The sequence below is a fragment of the Tachyglossus aculeatus genome, chromosome 7, assembly GCF_015852505.1.
Source record: "Tachyglossus aculeatus isolate mTacAcu1 chromosome 7, mTacAcu1.pri, whole genome shotgun sequence".
In the NCBI taxonomy this organism is placed as follows: Eukaryota; Metazoa; Chordata; class Mammalia; order Monotremata; family Tachyglossidae; genus Tachyglossus; species Tachyglossus aculeatus.
The window spans coordinates 16399363-16422129 of record NC_052072.1 but is presented as its reverse complement, the minus strand read 5'-3'; the positions used below and the strand labels follow the sequence as shown (position 1 = coordinate 16422129).

The following is a 22767-nucleotide window of genomic DNA, read 5'->3' as shown; positions in this document are numbered from 1 at the left end:
ATATATACAGGTGATGTACAAACATATATACATATATACAGGTGATATTCATTCATTCATTCAATCGTATTTATTGAGCGCTTACTATGTGCAGAGCACTGGACTAAGCGCTTGGGAAGTACAAGTTGGCAACATATAGAGACGGTCCCTATCCAACAGTGGGCTCACAGTCTAGATGGGGGAGACAGAGAACAAAACAAAACATGTTAACAAAATAATATAAATAGAATATGTACAAGTAAAATAGAGTAATACGTAGAAACATATATACAGGTGATACACATATATACAGGTGATATAATACTGTAATAATAATATAAGAGAAGCAGCGTGGCTCAGTGGAAAGAGCCCGGACTTTGGAGTCAGGGGTCATGGGTTCAAATCCTGGCACCGCCGTCAGCAGTGTGACTCTGGGCAAGTCACCTCCCTTCATCATCATCATCAATCGTATTTATTGAGCGCTTACTATGTGCAGAGCACTGTACTAAGCGCTTGGGAAGTACAAATTGGCAACATATAGAGACAGTCCCTACCCAACAGTGGGCTCACAGTCTAAAAGGGGGAGACAGAGAACAAAACCAAACATACTAACAAAATAAAAGAAATAGAATAGATATCAATCAATCAATCAATCATATTTATTGAGCGCTTACTATGTGCAGAGCACTGTACTAAGCGCTTGGGAAGTACAAGTTGGCAACATATAGAGACAGTCCCTACCCAACAGTGGGCTCACAGTCTAAAAGGGGGAGACAGAGAACAAAACCAAACATACTAACAAAATAAAAGAAATAGAATAGATATCAATCAATCAATCATATTTATTGAGTGCTTACTATGTGCAGAGCACTGTACTAAGCGCTTGGGAAGTCCAAGTTGGCAACATATAGAGACAGTCCCTACCCAACATTGGGCTCACAGTCTAAAAGGGGGAGACAGAGAACAAAACCAAACATACTAACAAAATAAAATAAATAGAATAGATCACCATCATCATCATCAATCGTATTTATTGAGCGCTTACTATGTGCAGAGCACTGTACTAAGCGCTTAGATATGCACAAGCAAAATAAATAAATAAATAAATAGAGTAATAAATCTGTACAAACATATATCCATATATACAGGTGCTGTGGGGAAGGGAAGGAGGTAAGATGGGGGGATGGAGAGGGGGACGAGGGGGAGAGGAAGGAAGGGGCTCAGTCTAGATATGTACAAGTAAAATAAATAAATAAATAGAGTAATAAATATGTACAAACATATATACAGATATACAGACCCCTTCTCTGTGCCTCAGCCACCTCATCTGCAAAATGGGGATTAAAACCGTGAGCCCGGACTGACTAGGAAAGACTGCATTAGCTTCTGAGCATCACAACCTCAGGATGGATTCCCTTCCCTTCCCTCTCTCCCTTCCCACCCCTCCACCCTTGTGTCTCCTGAAGACTGCCTCAAAGCCACTGTTGATAACTTCGCTGATGTGATTTGCAATGGCCCAGGTGACCAAAACAGGTTGAACTTTAGGCTAGTGTGATATCGACACTAATAACACTCTTCTCATTTAGCAGCTTCTCTACTGAAAGAAGGAGAATCTGTGGACAAATTGTTTCTAAGAATCCCTCGGGGACAAATGAACTCCTCAGGGGCTTTCCATAGCTTTATTTTTGTTCCAAAAATATGAGACACACCATGGCCTAGTTGAAAGAGTATGGGCTTGGGAGTCAGTGGACATGATAATAATAATAATAATAATAATTATAAGCGATGGTATTTGTTAAGCACTAAGTGTCACGCACTGTTCTAAACTCTGGAGCTGGGTTCTAATCCCGGCTCCACCATTTGCCTGGTGTGTGACCATAGGCGAGTCACTTCACTTCTCTGTGCCTCAGTTTTCTCAACTGTAAAATAATAATGATGGCATTTGTTAAGCACTTACTAAGCGCAAAGCACTGTTCTAAGCGCTGGGGGGATACAAGGTGATCAGGTTGTCCCACGCGGGGCTCACAGTCTTCATCCCCATTTTACAGATGAGGGAACTGAGGCTCAGAGAAGTGAAGTGACTTGCCCGAGGTCACACAGCGGACATGCGGCGGAGCCGGGAAATGGGGATGAAATACCTGTTTTCCCTCCCACGTAGACTCTGAGTCCCATGTGGGACAGGGCAATTCTCTGCACACAGTAAGCGCTCAATAAACACGCCTGAATGAACGACTGAATGAATTAATTTGAATCTACCCCAGTGCTTACAAGAGTGCTTGAAACACAGTAAATGCTTAATAAATACAATTAAAAACGAGATGAGGTAACTGAGGCACAGGAAAGTTAAGTGACTTGCCCGAGGTCACACAGCATACAAGTAGTGGAGCCGGGATTAGAACCCATTATGTTGCCAATTTGTACTTCCCAAGCGCTTAGTACAGTGCTCTGCACATAGTAAGCGCTCAAGAAATACGATTGATGATGATGATGATTCCCAAGCCCGCATGAGGCTGTGCTGGATTAGTATGAATGACTGGGACTTCTCCCATATCTTCTAATCAATCAATCAATGGTATTTATTGAGCACTTGCTGTGTGCAAAGTACTGTACTGAGTACTTGGGAAAGTACAATATATAACAGGCATGTTCTCTGCCCATAAGGAGCTCACAACCTAAAGTGGGGGGGAGGCAGACATTAAAATAAATTATAGATAAGTACATAAGTGAAGCAGCGTGGCTCAGTGGAAAAAGCACGGGCTTTGAAGTCAGAGGTCATGGGTTCAAATCCTGGCTCCACCACTTGTCAACTGTGTGACTTTGGGCAAGTCACTTAACTTCTCTGGGCCTCAGTTCCCTCATCTGTAAAATGGGGATGAAGACTGTGAGCCCCACGTGGGACAACCTGATCACCCTGTAAATTCCCCAGCGCTTAGAACAGTGCTCTGCACATAGTAAGCGCTTAATAAATGCCATTATTATTATTATTATTATTTTTAAGTGCTGTAGGGCTAAGGGTGGGGTGAATATTAACTGATTAAAGAGTCCAGATTCAAGTGCTTATTCAATGTAGAAGGAGGAGGGGAAATGAGGGCTTAGTCAGGGAAGACCTCTTGGAAGAAACACGATTTTAATAAGCCTTTGAAGTTGGGGAGAGCGGCGGTCGGCCGGACATTAAGGGAGCTGGAATTCCAGGCCAGAGGTCAGTCAAGCGCTTAATACAGTGCTCTGCACATGCTAAGCGCTTAAATAAATTCGACTGAATGAGACAGAAGAGGTCAAGATACAGTGCCTAAGCGGGCGTGTTTCGTATTTCCTTTTCATTCATTCAGTCGTATTTACTGAGCACGTACTGTGTGCGGAGCACTGTACTAAGCGCTTGGGAAGTACAAGTCGGCAACATATAGAGACGGTCCCTATCCAACAACGGGCTCGCAGTCTAGAAGGGGGGAGCCAGACGACAAAACAAAATATGTGGACAGGTGTCAAGTCGTCAGAACAAATAGAATTAAAGCTAAATCAATCAATCGTATTTATTGAGCGCTTACTGTGTGCAGAGCACTGTACTAAGCGCTTGGGAAGTACAAGTTGGCAACACATAGAGACAGTCCCTACCCAACAGTGGGCTCACAGTCTAAATGGGGGAGACAGAGAACAAAACCAAACATACTAACAAAATAAAATAAATAGAATAGATATGAACAAGTAAAATAGAGTAATAAATATGCACAAACATATATACATGATTTATATATATAAATGCACATCATTAACAAAATAAATAGAATAGTAAATACGTACAAGTAAAATAAAAAGAGTAATAAATCTGTACAAACCTAAATACAGGTGCTGTGGGGAGGGAGGGAGGTAGGGCTGGGGGGGATGGGGAGGAGAAGAGGAAAAAGGGGGCTCAGTCTGGGAAGGCCTCTTGGAGGTAATTTGTTTTCAGGCTTGGATTTATCCACCACAGAGCTAAAATAAGGACATTTTTAGTCTCTCCTTCCCAAGTCTGCACAGTCATGCTGTGAGATGAAGAAAGACGGCAGAATGGAGAAGTCTCAAAGTAACGTCCCTCGGGGGGAAACCGTGGGCAGGTGGATGATGGGCAGGGCGGTTCGGCCAATTTAAAAAGCTTCTCCTTTTCCCTTCCTAAAAGCTGAACGGGCAAAATATTCTAGTTCCAAGTCTCTAAGCAGCTGCAAATAACCCATAATTTGTTCCGTGGGCAGACTAGGCCCGGCACACCGGGATGCTGGGAAAAATCGGGCAGAAGGGTCTGTTTCTCTGTGAGTCGCCCGCCGGCTCTCAGGAAGCTCCTGGGTTGCTTGCGGGTGGAGACAGGTCTCTCTGGGACCCAATTAAGAGAGTGGTGCTTGGAAGTCCCTTTATCATCATCATCATCAATCATATTTATTGATTGCTATGTGCAGAGCACTGTACTAAGCGCTTGGGAAGTACAAATTGGCAACAAATAGAGACAGTCCCTACCCAACAGTGGGCTCACAGTCTAAAAGGGGAAGACAGAGAACAAAACCAAACATACTAACAAAATAAAATAGAATAGATATGTACAAGTAAAATAAATAAATAGAGTAATAAATATGTACAAACATATATACATATATACAGGTGCTGTGGGGAAGGGAAGGAGGTAAGAAGGGGGGGATGGAGAGGAGGGGGAGAGGAAGGAAGGGGCTCAGTCTGGGAAGGCCTCCTGGAGGAGGTGAGCTCTCAATAGGGCCTTGAAGGGAGGAAGAGAGCTAGCTTGGAGGATGGGCAGAGGGATTGGGGGCATTCCAGGCCCGGGGGTCGATGGCGGGACAGGCGAGAACGAGGTACGGTGAGATTAGCGGTGGAGGAGCGGAGGGTGCGGGCTGGGCTGGAGAAGGAGAGAAGGGAGGTGAGGTAGGAGGGGGCGAGGGGATGGACAGCCTTGAAGCCCAGAGGGAGGAGTTTCTGCCTGATGCGCAGATTGATTGGTAGCCACTGGAGATTTCTGAGGAGGGGAGTGATATGCCCAGAGCGTTTCTGGACAAAGATAATCCGGGCAGCAGCATGAAGTATGGACTGAAGTGGAGAGAGACACGAGGATGGGAGATCAGAGAGAAGGCTGATGCAGTAGTCCAGACGGGATAGGATGAGAGCTTGAATGAGCACGGTAGCGGTACGTTGTTGGTCGGCAACTCTCTCCCAAGCGCTTAGTACAGTGCTCTGCACGCGGTAAGGGCTCAATAGATACCACTGATTGACTGACTGATTGAAGGGGAGCAGTGTTCGTTCACTCCTCAGACCCCCACCCCTGCCCTTAAGTGTTCACGCCAGAATTTCTTTCTCAGGAATAATTTCAGAGCTGGGCCCTCCCTGGGTTGCCATGTGTTCCCGAGTCCTGTTCCTACATATGTCGGCTTTAGATCGAAAGCCCCTGGAGGGAGCATAATGCCAACTCTAGATGATTACGCTGTGATCCAAAATAGCTCCCATCCACTTTCCAATGGATACACGGCGCAAAATCCGGGGAGATGGAATCGAAAGCTGAAAAACTGCACGTGAACAATTTTTTTCCCCTCAGACTCAATCATTCACTGGACAGGTGCAGGCCTTCTCAATTCCTGATTGTGGATTTTACTTTACAGCACAGCACCTGACCAAACTCGTCGAGTCCAACTGGAATTTATCAGTCATCGTGACCACCGCGGTGCCCATTTCTGGGCATCGACTGTGGGCAGAGCACTCTACCACCCACAGGAATGGGATGGCAAGAGAAGCAGCGTGGCTCAGTGGAAAGAGCCAGGACTTGGGAGTCAGAGGTCGTGGGTTCAAATCCCGGCTCCACCACTTAGCTGGGTGACTTTGGGCAAGTCGCTTAACTTCTCTGTGCCCCAGTTACCTCATCTGTAAAATGGGGATTAAGACTGTGAGCCCCACGTGGGACAACATGATGACTTTGTAGCCTCCCCAGCGCTTAGAACAGTGCTTTGCACATAGTAAGCGCTTAACAAATGCCATCACTATTATTATTATTATTATTATTATTATTATTATTATTCCACCCTCCTCCCCACATCCCTGATTCTCTAGGTGGGGGAGGGCTACGTTCTGATCCTTGTCAGTGCTCCTGAGCACCTCTTTCAGTCGATCAGTCGTACTTATTGAGTGCGTCCTGTGTGCAGAACACTGTGCTAACCGCTTGGGAGAGTACAATACAACAATCTAACAAACCCAGAAGTGAAGCAGGTAGCCAGGCCCTGCAGCTGGAGAAGGCAGCCTCCGAAATGAAATCGCAAACAACGTTCCACCCCTTCCAATCTTCCAAATCCTCTCGGCCTCAAAAACAACCATTCCGCTGCGAGAACTTGGCTCGGAGGAACGCTGCAGGGAAACCGCCCTTCTCTGCAGACTGACCTTTTAGGTGGAGACCAAAAGGGAGCTGAACTCCGGGCCTGCTGTTAGGTTATTAGGTCTCAGGTGGTTGGAGGGCTGTTGACCACGGGTGGCTGTTAGCGGAGGAGCCGAGGGCGACCTGCGGATTCAGATCGTTCTCGGAATAGCTCGGCTAGTTTTGGCTTACTTTGGGGGCAAAAATGCTCTCCAGTGAGGACCGACTTTGGGGAAACTTTAAACTTTGACTTTAAAGGCCCCGGCCGAGTCGGTAATTAGGCCCGACTGTAAGGCCGTCGGTGACGCGGCCAAGCACGCGGGCCACCTTGCGAGTCAAGTGATTTCCCTGGAGCCCCACTCTTTGACTGGCACGTCACTGCATTCCAGACCAGCTGTGCCAAATTCAGCCTCAGGTCTTTCGGTTCCTCTCCCCCGGGGGGGCACGTCACACATCAGAATGACTCTAACTAGGTTTGACCCCTTGTTGCCGTTCTGGAGAAGGCCTGGGTGAAATCCGAGACCAAAGTCGGTCAGCTTCCATTAGAGCAGAGCCCCAGGGCTCTTCAGCAGCTGTTTTCTGAAAACCCTAGTTGCTACAAGCGACCGGAAAGGTCTACTCAGACACGCAGGCCATATTTAATCCATTCCAGACCACTAAAAACCAGTCCTTCTTTCCAAGTCCTGGAGAGAAGGAATTTTAGAACCATCTACGCCGATGGGGAAGTTCTACCTAACACCTATCCTAAGCAAGCACGACCATCGGCCTCAGAGAGTATTGGGCCTGGCTGAGAACTTGTCTCCCGCTTCTCTTGGATTCCCGCGAGCGCTTAGGACGGTGCGTTCCACTCAGTCCGCTCTCAATAAATACCATTACTACTACTTGGCCAGGACTCTCCCGAACGGCACGCACTGCGAACAAAGCACTTTCTCTCTGGCAACTTCCTGCTGAGTGAGATCTTGCCTGAAGTCATCCGTGATCGGCTAGTTCCAAAAGCAAGCCAAACGGCCAAGCCCACAGCTGTGTGGCGGATTCAGAAACATCCAGAGTTATGGATAAAGCTGTTTTTCCCAGCAACATTGTGACTGTTCCCCAGATTCTCCCAGAATCGGCACAAATTCTGAATTCCAGGGAAGAAACCGGCTGGTGGGTGGTGCCTTTACTGATGTCTCCGGGGGAATATGCTGACCTCAGCAACTGCTGACTCGGTGACGGCCTCTCCCTTTCCATCTCCCTTCAGTAAAGGGATTTAGCGGCTATTAGGGAACTCCCCTATTAGGGTAGCTCCCCCTTCAACAGATCTACCGGGTAGAAATGTTTACGAGTTCCGGGGTGAAGAGGCTAAGTTACTTTCCCCCAGAAATTTGTCGACGGCAGCATAGGTTGAGAAGGGATGGTTTTCGGATGAGGGTAAGCTCCTTGAGAGCAGGGACTGTGTCCACCAAATCTATTGGGGTCGCTTCGTACAATCAGTTGATCAGTCAATGACGTTTATTTATTTGAGAGAGTACAATGCCACAGATTTGGTCGACACGTTCCCACTACAGTGCTTTGCACACGGTGAGCACTCAACGAATTAACACTGATTGATGAATTCACTGATTGACTGGGATGCCCTTGAACCATCTCTGTTGGTAAGACTTAGGTCCAAACGGTCAAAACTTTCCATCCGCCCCCTTCAAACTCTCCACCTCCAGGTTACCTCCCGGGCCTCTCTTTTCTCCTCCAAGTCTAGCTCCTCCTTTCTCCCCAACCCAGCTCAAATACTCCTTCTCCTCTCTGCTTTCCCCAGTTCTGGTTATCCCTCGTGCCTGGTGGCCCGTAACCTTCTTCTGGCTGGCCTCCGGCTTCCACTGGCCCCCAAGCATTCTGCCCCTCACCCTCGGTATGCCGGTAGACAGGGCCAAATCAGTCTGGGTCCAATGCCCCCAACGCCCCCGGGGTCTGAATCCAACTTGTTTTGAAGGTTGCCCGCCGGTTAGCTCTGCCAAGATTCCACCTGGCAAAATCTGGGAGAAGCCACCAGAATCCCGTTTAGGCCACAATTCTTATTTAGGCCAAGCGCCCCTCCCGTCTTGCCCCTAAAACAATCTCCTGGTGAGCAGATTGGAGAAACAGTTCACTTAACATTTACCGACCCCACCCCCCCTCTGAAAAAACGCTTCTTCTCCATCTCTTCCAAAGCAAAAATGCAAAGGCTATCATCTGCTTCATCATTTAAACTCCGTTGTGTGAATTATTCAGCTCTGCCCACAGGTTGAAGAGTCTTCAGTCCCACACTGAATTTTCCCTGCCTGTAAATGTTTTCCCGTCCTACCCACGCTCACTTCTGCTGCTTCGCACCTAAGGGCGATACGCCTGCAGCAGATCCACGCTGAGCTCTCCCACGCAGACCAGCAAGATGCCTGTCTATTCACTTCAGGAAAACCCCGGGGCCGGAATCGAAAGGAAAGGCAGAGTGCAAGGTTTAAACACCAACAAGGTCCATGGGCCGGCCTAGTCGAGAGCTCCCGTCTGCTTCGCGGTCCAACTTGGCGGACTCTACCAGAGGCCGTTGAGGTCTCCTTATCCCAAAGTGAGGCTGTCAGTAAGCAGGTCATGGGGACGGGAATGGATGGGAATGGCCAAACTGCTAGCCTTTGGGCTGTTGCCTTCATCCCACCCTTCCCGCCACTCCCCTAATTACTGCCAACGAGCCTATTACGAAAGCCCTCAGAGGGTATAAAGTTCTCAGGAGAGATAGAAGCAACCTAGCCCTAACCAGTCTGCGGTGGCTAACTGAGCGTTTACTGTGTGCAGAGCACTGGACAAAAGTGCTTGGGAGAGTTTGGCAGACATGTTCCCTGCCCGCAAGGAGCTTACACTCTAGAAGGGTCTATACTTAACGTGCTCTCGGTGTTGGAGTCTCTCTCCGACCAACTTCCTTCTGGGCTTTTGTACATTTTCATTCCTGCGAATGGCTGCCCTAATCTGTGATGGTTTCAAGCACCAAGATCTCAGACACCAAATGGTGACGAAAACATTCTAGACTGTGAGCCCGTTGTTGGGTAGGGACCGTCTCTTAGATGTTGCTGACTTGTACTTCCCAAGCGCTTAGTACAGTGCTCTACACACAGTACGCGCTCAGTAAATACGACTGAATGAGTGAATGAATTCTATCTTCCCCCAATTCCCGTTTTCCTAAATCACCTTGTACTCTCCCATCCATATATTCTCCTACCCCAACCCAGGAGAAAGCTGATTATTCAGACTAAACAAACCTAGTGTCGGTTCAGAATACGCCAAAGAAAATGGAGTTTGCAAGCTCTCTAGATACACTGGCTAGTGTTCAAACAAATATTTAGAAAATCCGCCCTTACTATACCCATTTCTTTCAAATCAAGGACCTCCACCTCGCCTCCCGGCCTCTGCGTTATCTGTCCGTTTGACCTGAGAATTACGCTCGCAAGTTACAGTGTCTACAGACACACAGGTTCTAGTTATCACAAACAAAAATCCCACACCACACCCTTCTGAGGGCTCCTCTCATGACTGAGCTCCAAGGATTTGTTTTACTTCCATCTGCTAGGTCAAAGTCCTCAGTTACAAGGGAGGTGGATAACCTGGCTGACTGACAAGAAAGCAGATGCTAATGTTTTGGTGGGAGGGGGGAGACGGGTTGGTTTTTAAATTTTGGTCCAAAGACGACCAATTTTCAAGCCAGAGAGTTCACAATAACCGGCGCCTTGACCCACCCACGAAACTGAAACCAACTGTCTCTCTTATGTTGACTTCAGACAACCGGGGCAAGAGAAAACGAACACTGACCAGAACATAAAACTCTTCCAGACTGCTTCTAAGGCCAAAGGCTTCGAGCCAACCGCAAGGAGGTCTGAAGGGAAAAAGGGGCCGGGAGGGAGGGAAAAAGCAGTCGGGACAAAGGGAGGGTATCAGATGGCAGGGAACCACTGGCTAAGTTGACTCTTGTTCCCCAAATGCTTTGCATCCACCTGTGCTGAGGGCAGAAGGCAACCTCGGGTCTGAGACCAGATGCTGACGTTTTAAAATGGCCTTTCCACCTAGGGCCGGGAGGTTAGATCCAGAGCAGAGAACTCTGACCCAATGAACTCCAGAGGAAAAAAACAAAACCACCTAAAGCTGAAGAAAAATGGCCTTGCCTCACAATGAGCTGCCTTCCTCAAATTGAAAAAGTTTTAAATAGCTCCTCATAACTTCCTCAAAGACACTCTCATAACCTTTCAAAGACGACTGACTCAAGCAGAAGAGAAGTTATTTTAAAAAACGATCTGAACCTGACTTTTAGCACAGGGGGGCGACTAATTCGGAGGCTCGCCTCACCAGGTCTTTGATGAAAAAGACCATTCAAGGGGAAAATCGCTTTCCTTAAAGCGGAGGTGGATGTGAGGTTTCACCTTCTCTAAGTCCTCAAAGTTTGCCAAACCACATTTTATGGCTAGGATTTGCATTCTTAATGTTTTACTCCATTAACTGACTTCCCTGCCTGGTTCATTTTCAAAAAACAAAAGTTGGACCTGAAAGAAAAAAGGTAATTTCACATAATCCTTTCACTGACAAAAAAGGACTCGCGCATTCAAGAAACCATCCTAATTCTGCTAGGATTGAGTTAAGGCAAACTGAGCATATTGGTGTGATGAGTTGTCAGTATCTCTACTGTCATCGGCAGAAATGGTGTGTATTTTGCAATGTGATTTCTGCAGGATTTGATCTTTTTTAAACGTGTGATCTTCCCCCCCGGGAATAAGTTCCCTTCTCCCCAATCTCCAGAGCATCTGGCGCTTTCTTGGGTAACCAGCCCCCGAGGGCAGTTTGGCTTATCCCTTGTGAGAGTCTCAGTATTGTTAAGATATCGTTAAATTTTGGAAAGGCGCTGGATTCAGCTCCTCAAAACTAGGCACGGTAGCCTTAAAATCGCTCTCTACACCAATAGGTAGTGGTGTGGTTGAGCAAACGCTTGAAATCAAGCACCCAAATTAGGGAGAAAAAAAATCCCCTTAAAAAGATTACCCCTGAATATTTGTTAACCCCCCACCCCACCAAACCCAAATCCCTACTTAAGACAAATGAGCTGCATGTTCCTCCCTGTGAGGAAATGAAATATGAATTTCTTTACCAGAAAATGAAATCAGGTCTCCTAGATTCTGCCCCGCCTCCCATGCAACTGGGTGGGCCACTGTGAACATTTTCCCACCCTGCCTACAAAAATCACGTATTATTAGCAGCTCCAAACTTGGAGGAAAGTTGTGGCCGCATTAGGTTTTCATACAGAGAAATGAAAGTGTTTCTGCAAAATAAATAACCCCTTCACAGGCCCGGGGGGGGGAAGGAAGGGTGCTGGAGGGCGAGACTGCAGCTCTACCAAGTCGAGACAAAGCCCACCTTCTCAGTAGCAAATCTGCTCCCAACAGAGACTGGCACAAAGCTATTCTTGTCCTTTGAATCCACCTAATACCCACCCCCATGCAGCCTGCTGTGGGCTGGGTTCTCCCGGGCGTTCCCGGCTTCACCGGGGGCCTTATTAACGCGAGGCAAAGACACTATTTCCTTACTCTCAAGCATGTACTTCTTTGCGATGGGCAGAGACAGGAGCCTGATGTGACGGATGAGGGAGCCCCAGGACTGGGCTCCAGAGAGGGCGGTTTCCGGTGGTAAAGGGCTGTACAGCTGAATCGCAAAGTAGGCGGTGAGCAAAATGAACCCCAAGGTGATCAGGCCCTGCAGGGAGAGGCAAGGAAAGGATCAATGACCCCGAGCTGGTCAAAGCGCAATCCCCAGGAAGAACCAAACCTGCTTAGTCCAACGACGGCTTCCGGGGCTCACATCATCCCTTCTCACATCTGGCTCGCTTAATCGTTTATCGCCCGCCCCCTCCCCCGCCTCCATCCCCTTCATCCCTTCCCAATTATCTTGATGAAACAATATCTGGGTTCATTAAGACCTTTAAACTTGGACACTTTCCCCCACCGTGGCAAAAGGGGAAAAACTCGGGCGGGGCCGGCCAGCCGGCTGTTCGGCCATGCGCTGCTCGTTCAAAGTTCCGCCCCCCGCCCTCCACGGTTTAGGCGGAAGAATCAATCCATCAATCGACTGTATTTACTGAGCGCTTACTATGTGCAGAGCACTGTCCCGAGCGCCTGGGAGAGGCCAACACACCAGAGTTGGTAGACACGATCCCTGCCCACAAGGAGCTTTCAACCTAGATGGGGCAGACGGACGTTCAAATCAAATCTGAGAAAGGGGACGGGACGGCCACCACTGTGGCACAGAACCTGAAAGGGGTGCCGGACTCTCCTGCTTCCCCCTCTCTAACCTCCCGATCGGAAGCCGCCTTCAATGGCTGCTTGCCTCGGTTGTCCAAAATATCCCAACCGACTATAAACCGCAGCTTTCATCCCGGTGCTTCGAGGCCCCTCCGGGGATCTGATTGCCAACAGGATGCCCAGTTGACTCCCGGAGAGACCGAGGCCCCAAGAGGTTCGATGGCGAGGCCGACCCTTACACCCACACGTATTTCCAGATTAAAACATGACTTTACCTTGTGGGCAACCATTAGCAGGAAGTGTCGTGGGGGTTCTCTCTGAGGCTCATTCTTCTCCAGAAGCTGTTTGACAAACTTCTCGATCGCCTTTTCTGACATCCCACATTGGTGCCCCGTCTGCCTCACCAAGTTAATGGTCTCTAAGAGCTTGTCATAAATGCTGAGCTCGCTGGCGGAGAGATCCATGGTCTCCAGTTAAAAAAATCCCTACAATGAGATTAAACCAATTCAAAAGGAAAGAGGCTTGTCAATTGCTTTCCCCCTGCCACTCCCCAAATCATCCCGCTCCCCAAATCAACACGGAGTTCCATCTCTTAGTGGGAATTCCCCAAAGTGCACTGCCAGGGGGAAAGGTTCCGGCTCCAATTGGGTGATTGAGTAAAATCGAAAGGAAGGGTGTGCAGAGGGCTTTTTGACAGACCGCTCCTTCCCAGAGCTTCAGATGCACCGCCTAGCAACCAAAAAGAACGGATGTGAATGTTAAAGGAGAAATTAGCTCTGGCTGCTCCATCGGTAACAGACACATTCTGATCCAGTGCCACTGGCCGACCAAAGGAACCTGGTGACAGCAAAAGAACGGTGACACACAAGCACCCATGGGAGCAACCGAGCTTCATTTGTTACGTGCCTCGCAATGAGATGTCTTTGAACCAAGTGATGGAGCGAAACGTCTCATACTTTGACATTTATAGATGGCTTCGGCGCTCTTCGGGTCAGATCATTTTGCAGTGTTCGTAGCAGACAATAAAGCAGGAGAAGCATGGATCGTCCAAGAACAGCATGCACCGGACGGCTTCCCTAACCTGATGTTAGAGATTGATGTTTCCCTTCCCTGAAAATGCCTCAAAGGAGAACGGAGGAAGGGGTACGGTTCAAAAGTCCACGATTACTAACGTCACAGGGTGGAGTAGCGCCCTGCTCGGCCGTACACCCGGGGAAGGCCTGTTGGGAGCTACGAGGAGTTGATTCCTGTAACAACTCATGATACAGTAACAACTCATGCTATATTAGCCAGGTGAACGCTTCATATGTATTGGGAGTTTCCCAACTTCGGGGGCTTTACTAAGTTAAAATGTCACTGAAGTTATACAGGTGAGCACGGGGATCTGCTGCTGTCCCCCCTAGGGAAGAGCAGAACAGTGGCTTAGCGGATGACAAAATCAAAACCAACGCTATTCCCTGTCGGGGGGAGGGGGTCCGGACTGTCCAAGCCCTCATTTCCCTTTGGTCACCTTATGCGCTTGGATCTGTCCCCTTTACGCAATTGATATTCACCCCACCCTTGGCCCTACATGACATATACTTATCCATTGTGTGGAGCACCGTACTATTTATTCATTTATTCAATCGTATTTATTGAGCGCTTACTGTGTGCAGAGCATTCTAGTAAGCGCTTGGGAAGTACAAGTTGATGACATATAGAGACGCTCCCCACCCAACAATGGGCTCACAGTCTAGAAGGGGGAGACAGACAACAAAACAGAACATGTGGACAGGTGTCAAGTCGTCAGAATAAATAGAATTAAAGCTAAATGCACATCATTAACAAAATAAGTGCTTGGGAGATACGCTCCCTGCCCACAAGGAGCTTACAGTCTACAATCCGTGATTATTATAACATCTGTCTCCCCTTTGGACTATAAGATCCTTAATGATATTATTATAGTATTTGCTAAATGCCAAGCACTGTTCTAAGCACCAAAGCAGATACAGATAACCATGGTGGGCGTGGTCCCTTTCATTCATTCAATTGTATTTATTGAGCGCTTACTGTGTGCAGAGCACTGTACTAAGCGCTTGGGAAGTACAAGTTGGCAACATCTAGAGATGGCCCCTACCCAACGACGGGCTCACAGTCTAGAAATAATAACGGTGTTTGTTAAGCGCTTACTATGTGCGAAGCACAGTTCTAAGCGCTGGGGTTGATGCAGGTAATCAGGTTGCTCCACGTAGGCTCCCAGTCTTAATCTCCATTTTACAGATAAGTAACTGAGGCACAGAGAAGTTAAGTGACTCGTCCAAAATCACACAGCTGGAAAGTGGCGGGGCCGGGACTAGAACCCACGACCTCTGACTCCCGAGCCCGGGCTCTTTCCACTAAGCCAGGCTGCTTCTCTTTCCCACAAGGGGCTCACAATCTAAGTAGTAGGAAACTGAGGCACAGAGAGGTGATGTGTCATGCCCACATTCACCCAGCAGACACGTAGTGGAGCCAGAATTGGAACCCAGATCCTCCGACTCCTAGCCCCCTGCTCTTCATCATCATCAATCGTATTTATTGAGCGCTTACTGTGTGCAGAGCACTGGACTAAGTGCTTGGGAAGTACAAGTTGGTAACATATAGAGACAGTCCCTACCCAGCAGTGGGCTCACAGTCTACAAGGGGGAGACAGAGAACAAAACCAAACATACTAACAAAATAAAATAAATAGAATAGATATGTACAAGTAAAATAAATAAATAAATAGAGTAATATATGTGTACAAACATATATACAGGTGCTGTGGGGAAGGGAAGGAGGTGAGATAGGGGGATGGAGAGGGGGACGAGGGGAGAGGAAGGAAAGGGCTCAGTCTGGGAAGGCCTCCTGGAGGAGGTGAGCTCTCAGTAGGGCCTTAGTGCTCTTCCCACTAGTCCACGCTGCTGCCTTGCGGGCATGTCTATCACCTTTGTTGTACTGTATTTTCCCGAGCACTTAGTACAGTGTTCTGCACACAGTAAGCACTCATTAAATACCATTGATTGATCGATTGATTGACTTCCTCAACACTTTTCGATGGTTCACCTGCTCTGTGCTTCTGCTTGCCGGGGACTGAGGCAGCCAACGGTCCCCTGAGAAAAGACAGCAGGTTTGAAGAAGAAAATCACTCATCAGACCCCTCTTTTGTCCCCATCAGAGCTGGGCCAGTCTACTCACTTCCAAGCTCCCTAAGGCGAAGAACTGCACTATTTTCAGGCCCAGGCTGGAACAAGTCCCAGAGGCCCAGAAGACTTCTAGCTTTCAGCAGGAATCTCAGGGCAAGGAGGATATACGGGTGGCCGGCCGGAGCTGTCTCCTTGGTGCGTTCTGTTGAGATTCTAGGCATGAATTAAATCATTCAGTCAATAGCATCTCCAGAGCACTTACTGTGCGCAGGGAACTGTACTAAGCACTTGGGAGAGTACACTGATTTGGCAGACACAATCCCTGCCAACCGGGGGCCTAGTCGAGAGGAACACAGTAGGAGGAAAATGTGCCTGATAGAAACCACAAAAGACAATATATCCAGGATCCCATCAATTTCCTCTACACTTGGGAACTCCACACAGCCTAAATACTTTGTGGAGATCCCGAAGAGTTTCCCAAACTACCACATGACTTGAGTTGAATGATTGAGCTGCAGTAAGCCTCTAGAAAGAGGGTGAATGAAAAAAGAAAAAGAAAGATGAGCCAAATGGTAATTTGAGATCTTTTTTTTCCCAGTTCTTGGTCTTGCTACTAATTTGCCACCAAAAGGACATCTTCCCCCTTAAAACACTGCTTTGCATATCTTAAATGTTTAAATGCAAAGGGCAAGCAGAGAAGTGTTATATGCCCAGATTTCTCCCTGTTGCTAAGAACACACTGCTTCGGTAGTTCAAAAATTCCCACCCGTGGGACCAAGCTGTGAGTGGATTTTGATCTTTGAAGACTTTAGCTGTGATGTGAAGAGACTTTAGGCTATGATGTGAATATATCATAACCCCTGAGCTGGGTCTTTGTGCTGAACTGCTGATTTTGGTGTCTTGAAGTGGGAAAGGAATGTGAACAGCAAAAGCTTGTTATGAAGAAAAGAGGGACTACCCCTAACTTGCCTAGTGGGTTGGGTGTTCTGAAGATGAAAAGAGCAGGCTCCCTCTCCCACTCCACATCTTCTTTCCTTTCTCTTTTCCCCCTTCTTCCCAACTCTCTCGCTTTTAGCATCTTAGTCTTTTTCTGCAGACTTAATTCTGTGGAATCTAATGGGTCCTCAGATATTTCTTTTTTGCACCTCTGTGGTTCTCTGGAAGGGTGTAAGGTCAGGATTCCTGACATCAGTATTAAATCATCATAATAACAATAAGAATGATGATGTAGACAACACTTTGCCAGGCGTGACATGGGAATGCCCAAGTCAGGAAAATAATTAATTATCTTTTGGGTCCATGGACCTCCAAAAGTTCTCTGCTGAAAGATGACTACAAGTTTTCCAACACCATCCGTTTGTAAATTTCAGAGGACATTCCTAAGTGTGCTAATGAGGTGCAGAAGTCTCTTCTGTTTTCTGCCTTAATAATAATAACTATAATAATAATAATAATAATGGCACTTGTTAAGCGCTTACTATGTGCAAAGCACTGTTCTAAGCGCTGGGCTTGAAATCACAGCCCTGAAAAGGATCTTGAAAGCTCACTTGACAAAGCTCCCTGCCACTCTCTAGGTACGTCCATCAATCAATCGATGGTATTTATTGAGCGCTTACTGTGTGCACAGTACTGAACTAAGCACTTGGGTGAGTACGACAGAGTCAGCAGACACATTCTCTGCCCACAAGCAGCTTAGAGTCTAGCGGGGAAGATCAGGGCAGAGAATCTTGTCTGTTCCTTTCAGAGAATGCCAAGAAAACAGATTCTACAGCCTCCCTCAATAGCCTTTTCCATATATCAAAATCAAATCAATCGTATTGAGCGCTTACTGTGTGCAGAGCAGTGTACTAAGCGCTTGGGAAGTACAAGTTGGCAACATATAGAGACGGTCCCTACCAAACAGTGGGCTCACAGTCTAAAAGAACCAAAAGCTCTCCGGCCTTAGTTTCCTCTTATTTGATTCCCCGTGGCAGTGAAGGATTTGTCAGCATCTTTGCCACAATCATCCTTCCCAAGCCAACCTCAAAGGGCCCATTTTCCATCTATCAATAAGTACTGAACACTTCCTTAGTGCAGAGCACTTAGTATAGCAGAGAACACTACAGGGTTACTAGAAATGATTCCTACCTCTGGGATCTTGCAACCTAGCTGGGAAGGCGGACACTCAAACTATATGAAGGGAAAGCAGCGAGTTCAAAGAGACCTAAGTGCTGTGGGAGGGCAGGGGAATACCCAATTGCCTGCAGTGAAGACTTGGGTGCATAAGTCATCATCAATGGTATTTACTGAGCGCTTACTGGGTGCAGAGCACTGCATAAAGCACTTGAGAGAGTACGACGGAGTGGGTAGACACGTTCGCTACATGTTTTGTTTTGTTGTCTGTCTCCCCCTCCTAGACTGTGAGCCCGTTGTTGGGTAGGGACCGTCTCTATCTGTTGCCTACTTGTACTTCCCAAGCGCTTAGTACAGTGCTCTGCACACAGTAAGCGCTCAATAACTATGATTGATGATGATGATGAGGGGGAGGAGGCTTCCACACTGACAATCAATAATCAATCAATCGTATTTATTGAGCGCTTATTGTGTGCAGGGCACTGGACTAAGCGCTTGGGAAGTCCAAGTTGGCAACAGATAGAGACGGTCCCTACCCACCAGTGGGCTCACAGTCTAGAAGGGGGAGACAGAGAACAAAACCAAACATATTAACAAAATAAAATAAATAGAATAGATATGTGCAAGTAAAATAGAGTAATAAATCCGTACAAAAAATATACACATATATACAGGTGCTGTGGGGAAGGGAAGGAGGTAAGGTGGGGGGGATGGAGAGGGGGAGCAGGGGGAGAGGAAGGAGGGGGCTCAGTGTGGGGATCAATCAATCAATCGTATTTATTGAGCGCTTACTGTGTGCACAGCACTGTACTACGCGCTTGGGAAGTCCAAGTTGGCAACATCTAGAGATGGTCACTACCCAACAGCGGGCTCACAGTCTAGAAGGGGGAGACAGACAACAAAACAAAACATATTAATAAAAGAAATAGAATATGTACAAGTAAAATAAATCAATAGGGTAATAAATCCATACAAACATCTATACAGGTGCTGTGGGGAAGGGAAGGAGGTAAGGCAAGGGGGAGGAGGGGGCTGAGTGTGGGAAGACCTCCTGGAGGAGGTGAGCTCTCAGTAAGGCCTTATTCCCCATTTTACAGATGAGGAGGAGGAGGCTTCCACACTGACAGTCAATAATCAATCAATCGTATTTATTGAGCGCTTACTGTGTGCAGAGCACTGGACTAAGCGCCTGGGAAGTCCAAGTTAGCAATGTATAGAGACAGTCCCTACCCAACAGTGGGCTCACAGTCTAGAAGGGGGAGCCAGAGAACAAAACAAAACATGTTAACAGAATAAAACAAATAGAATAGATATGTACAAGTAAAATAAATCGAGTAATAAATGTGTACAGACATCTATACATATATACAGGTGCTGTGGGGAGGGGAAGGAGGTAAGGCGGGGGAGTCGGGGAGAGAAAGGAGGGGGCTCAGTGTGGGAATCAATCAATCGTATTTATTGAACGCTTACTGTGTGCAGAGCACTGGACTAAGCGCCTGGGAAGGACAAGTTGGCAACATAGAGAGACGGTCCCTACCCAACAGCGGGCTCACAGTCTAGAAGGGGGAGACAGAGAACAAAACAAAACTTGTTAACAGAATAAAACAAATAGAATAGATATGTACAAGTAAAATAAATCAATAGAGTAATAAACGTGTACAGACATCTATACATATATACAGGTGCTGAGGGGAAGGAGGTAAGGCGGGGGGGGTGGGGGAGAGAAAGGAGGGGGCTCAGTGTGGGAATCAATCAATCGTATTTATTGAGTGCTTACTGTGTGCAGAGCACTGGACTAAGCGCTTGGGAAGGACAAGTTGGCAACATAGAGAGACGGTCCCTACCCAACAGCGGGCTCACAGTCTAGAAGGGGGAGACAGAGAACAAAACAAAACTTGTTAACAGAATAAAACAAATAGAATAGATATGTACAAGTAAAATAAATCAATAGAGTAATAAACGTGTACAGACATCTATACATATATACAGGTGCTGAGGGGAAGGAGGTAAGGCGGGGGGGTGGGGGAGAGAAAGGAGGGGGCTCAGTGTGGGAATCAATCAATCGTATTTACTGAGTGCTTACTGTGTGCAGAGCACTGGACTAAGCGCTTGGGAAGGACAAGTTGGCAACATAGAGAGACGGTCCCTACCCAACAGTGGGCTCACAGTCTAGAAGGGGGAGACAGTCCCGCCTGTCGCCTGTCCCGCCATCGACCCCCGGCCCACGTCCTCCCCCGGGCCTGGAATGCCCTCCCTCTGCCCCCCCGCCAAGCTAGCTCTCTTCCTCCCTCCAAGGCCCTGCTGAGAGCTCACCTCCTCCAGGAGGCCTTCCCACACTCAGCCCCTTCCTTCCTCTCCCCCTCGTCCCCCTCTCCATCCCCCCATCTTACCTCCTTCCCTTCCCCACAGCACCTGTATATAGCATCATCATCAATCGTATTTATTGAGCGCTTACTATGCGCAGAGCACTGTACTAAGCGCTTGGGAAGTACAAACTGGCAACATATAGAGACAGTCCCTACCCAACAGTGGGCTCACAGTCTAAAATATATAATAATTATAATAATAATATATATGTTTGTACATATTTATTACTCTATTTATTTTATTTGCACATATCCATTCTATTTATTTCATTTTGTTAGTATGTTTGGTTTTGTTCTCTGTCTCCCCCTTCTAGACTGTGAGCCCACTGTTGGGTAGGGACCGTCTCTAGATGTTAGCAACTTGTCCTTCCCAAGCGCTTAGTACAGTGCTCTGCACATAGTAAGCGCTCAATAAATACGACTGATGATGATGACGACGAGTTGGCAACACAGAGAGACGGTCCCTACCCAACAGCAGGCTCACAGTCTAGAAGGGGGAGACAGAGAACAAAACCAAACAGATTAACAGAATAAAATAAATCGAATAGCTATGTACAAGTAAAATAAATGAATAAATGGAGTAATAGATATGTACAGTCATGGCTCCACCTGTGAGAGCCAGGCCGCCCTCTCCTCACCTGGTCCCTCGAGGCTCCTCCCGCCTCAGGCCCTGAGGGGCGGGGTCACGCGCGGGGTCACGGCGCGCGCCCCGCCCCACTTCCGGCTTCCGGTCTGCGCACGCGCATTCCGCAGCGGCGCCCCCCCGCCGCCAGGGGGCGCTCCGCTCCGGCCCGCGCTCAACGGCTCTGCCTCCCAACTCTCGCGAGAACAAGCCCCCTCTCCCGCGCCCTGCCCTTCAGCTGGGCCTCACTTTCGCCTTCTGTCAGCCCTCTTCATTCAATCATTCATTCATTCGTATTTATTGAGCGCTTGCTGTCTCCTTCTGTCAGCCCTCTTCATTCAATCATTCATTCGTACTTATTGAGTGCTTACTGTCACCTTCTGTCAGCCCTCTCCATTCATTCGTATTTATTGAGTGCTTACAGTCGCCTTCTGTCAGCCCTCTTCATTCAATCATTCATTCATTCGTATTTATTGAGTGCTTGCTGTCTCCTGTCAGCCCTCTTCAATCATTCATTCATTCGTATTTATTGAGCGCTTGCTGTCTCCTTCTGTCAGCCCTCTTCATTCAATCATTCATTCGTATTTATTGAGTGCTTACTGTCACCTTCTGTCAGCCCTCTTCATTCATTCGTATTTATTGAGTGCTTACAGTCGCCTTCTGTCAGCCCTCTTCATTCAATCATTCATTCATTCGTATTTATTGAGTGCTTGCCGTCTCCTTCTGTCAGCCCTCTTCATTCAATCATTCATTCATTCGTATTTATTGAGTGCTTGCTGTCGCCTTCTGTCAGCCCTCTTCATTCAATCATTCACTCATTCGTATTTATTGAGTGCTTGCCGTCTCCTTCTGTCAGCCCTCTTCATTCAATCATTCATTCATTCGTATTTATTGAGTGCTTGCCGTCTCCTTCTGTCAGCCCTCTTCATTCAATCATTCATTCATTCGTATTTATTGAGTGCTTGCTGTCTCCTTCTGTCAGCCCTCTTCATTCAATCATTCGTATTTATTGAGTGCTTAGTCGCCTTCTGTCAGCCCTTCTCATTCAATCATTCAGTCATAAGTATTTATTGAGTGCTTACAGTCGCCTTCTGTCAGCCCTCTTCATTCACTCGTCAATCAATCGTATTTATTGAGCGCTTACTGTGTACAGATCACTGTACTAAGCGCTTGGGAAGTACAAGTTGGCAACATATAGAGACGGTCCCTACCCAAAAGTGGGCTCACAGTCTAGAAGAGTGGGCTCATCAATCAATCAATCGTATTTATTAAGCGCTTACTGTTTGCAGAGCACTGTACTAAGCGCTTGGGAAGTACAAGTTGGCAATATATAGAGACAGTCCCTACCCAACAGTGGGCTCACAGTCATGATCATCATTCATTCATTCATATTTATTGAGTGCTTACTGTCGCCTTGTTAGCCCTCCTCATTCAATCATTCATTCATTCGTATTTATTGAGTGCTTACTGTCGCCTTCTGTCAGCCCTCTTCATTCAATCATTCATTCATTCGTATTTATTGAGTGCTTGCTGTCGCCTTCTGTCAGCCCTCTTCATTCAATCATTCATTCATTCGTATTTATTGAGTGCTTGCTGTCTCCTTCTGTCAGCCCTCTTCATTTAATCATTCATTCATTCGTATTTATTGAGTGCTTAGTCGCCTTCTGTCAGCCCTCCTCATTCAATCATTCAGTCATTCGTATTTATTGAGTCCTTACTGTGGCCTTCTGTCAGCCCTCTTCATTCATTCATTCGTATTTATTGAGTGCTTAGTCGCCTTCTGTCAGCCCTCTTCATTCACTTGTCAATCAATCAATCGTATTTATTGAGCGCTTACTGTGTGCAGAGCATTGTACTAAGCGCTTGGGAAGTACACGTTGGCAACATATAGAGA

General features: G+C 47.3%; 1 protein-coding gene across 3 annotated transcripts in view; it reads right to left on the bottom strand.

The window, feature by feature from the left end:
- The window catches only part of C7H6orf89 (chromosome 7 C6orf89 homolog), a 36295-nt gene extending 15325 nt beyond the window's left edge, over positions 1 to 20970 (bottom strand). The window contains exons 1-3 of one of the 3 annotated variants that reach the window (XM_038749113.1): positions 20890 to 20970; positions 12906 to 13115; positions 11920 to 12085 (exon numbers count right to left, since the gene is read on the bottom strand). In XM_038749113.1, coding sequence (XP_038605041.1) covers positions 11920 to 12085; positions 12906 to 13094 — 355 coding nt within the window. In that variant the 5' untranslated portion in view covers positions 13095 to 13115; positions 20890 to 20970. Of the gene's footprint in view, positions 1 to 11919; positions 12086 to 12905; positions 13116 to 15198; positions 15213 to 15825; positions 15972 to 20889 lie in introns of those variants that run through there. The other 2 variants (XM_038749114.1, XM_038749115.1) reach the window with 2 other exon arrangements.
- Positions 20971 to 22767: the final 1797 nt, after the last annotated feature.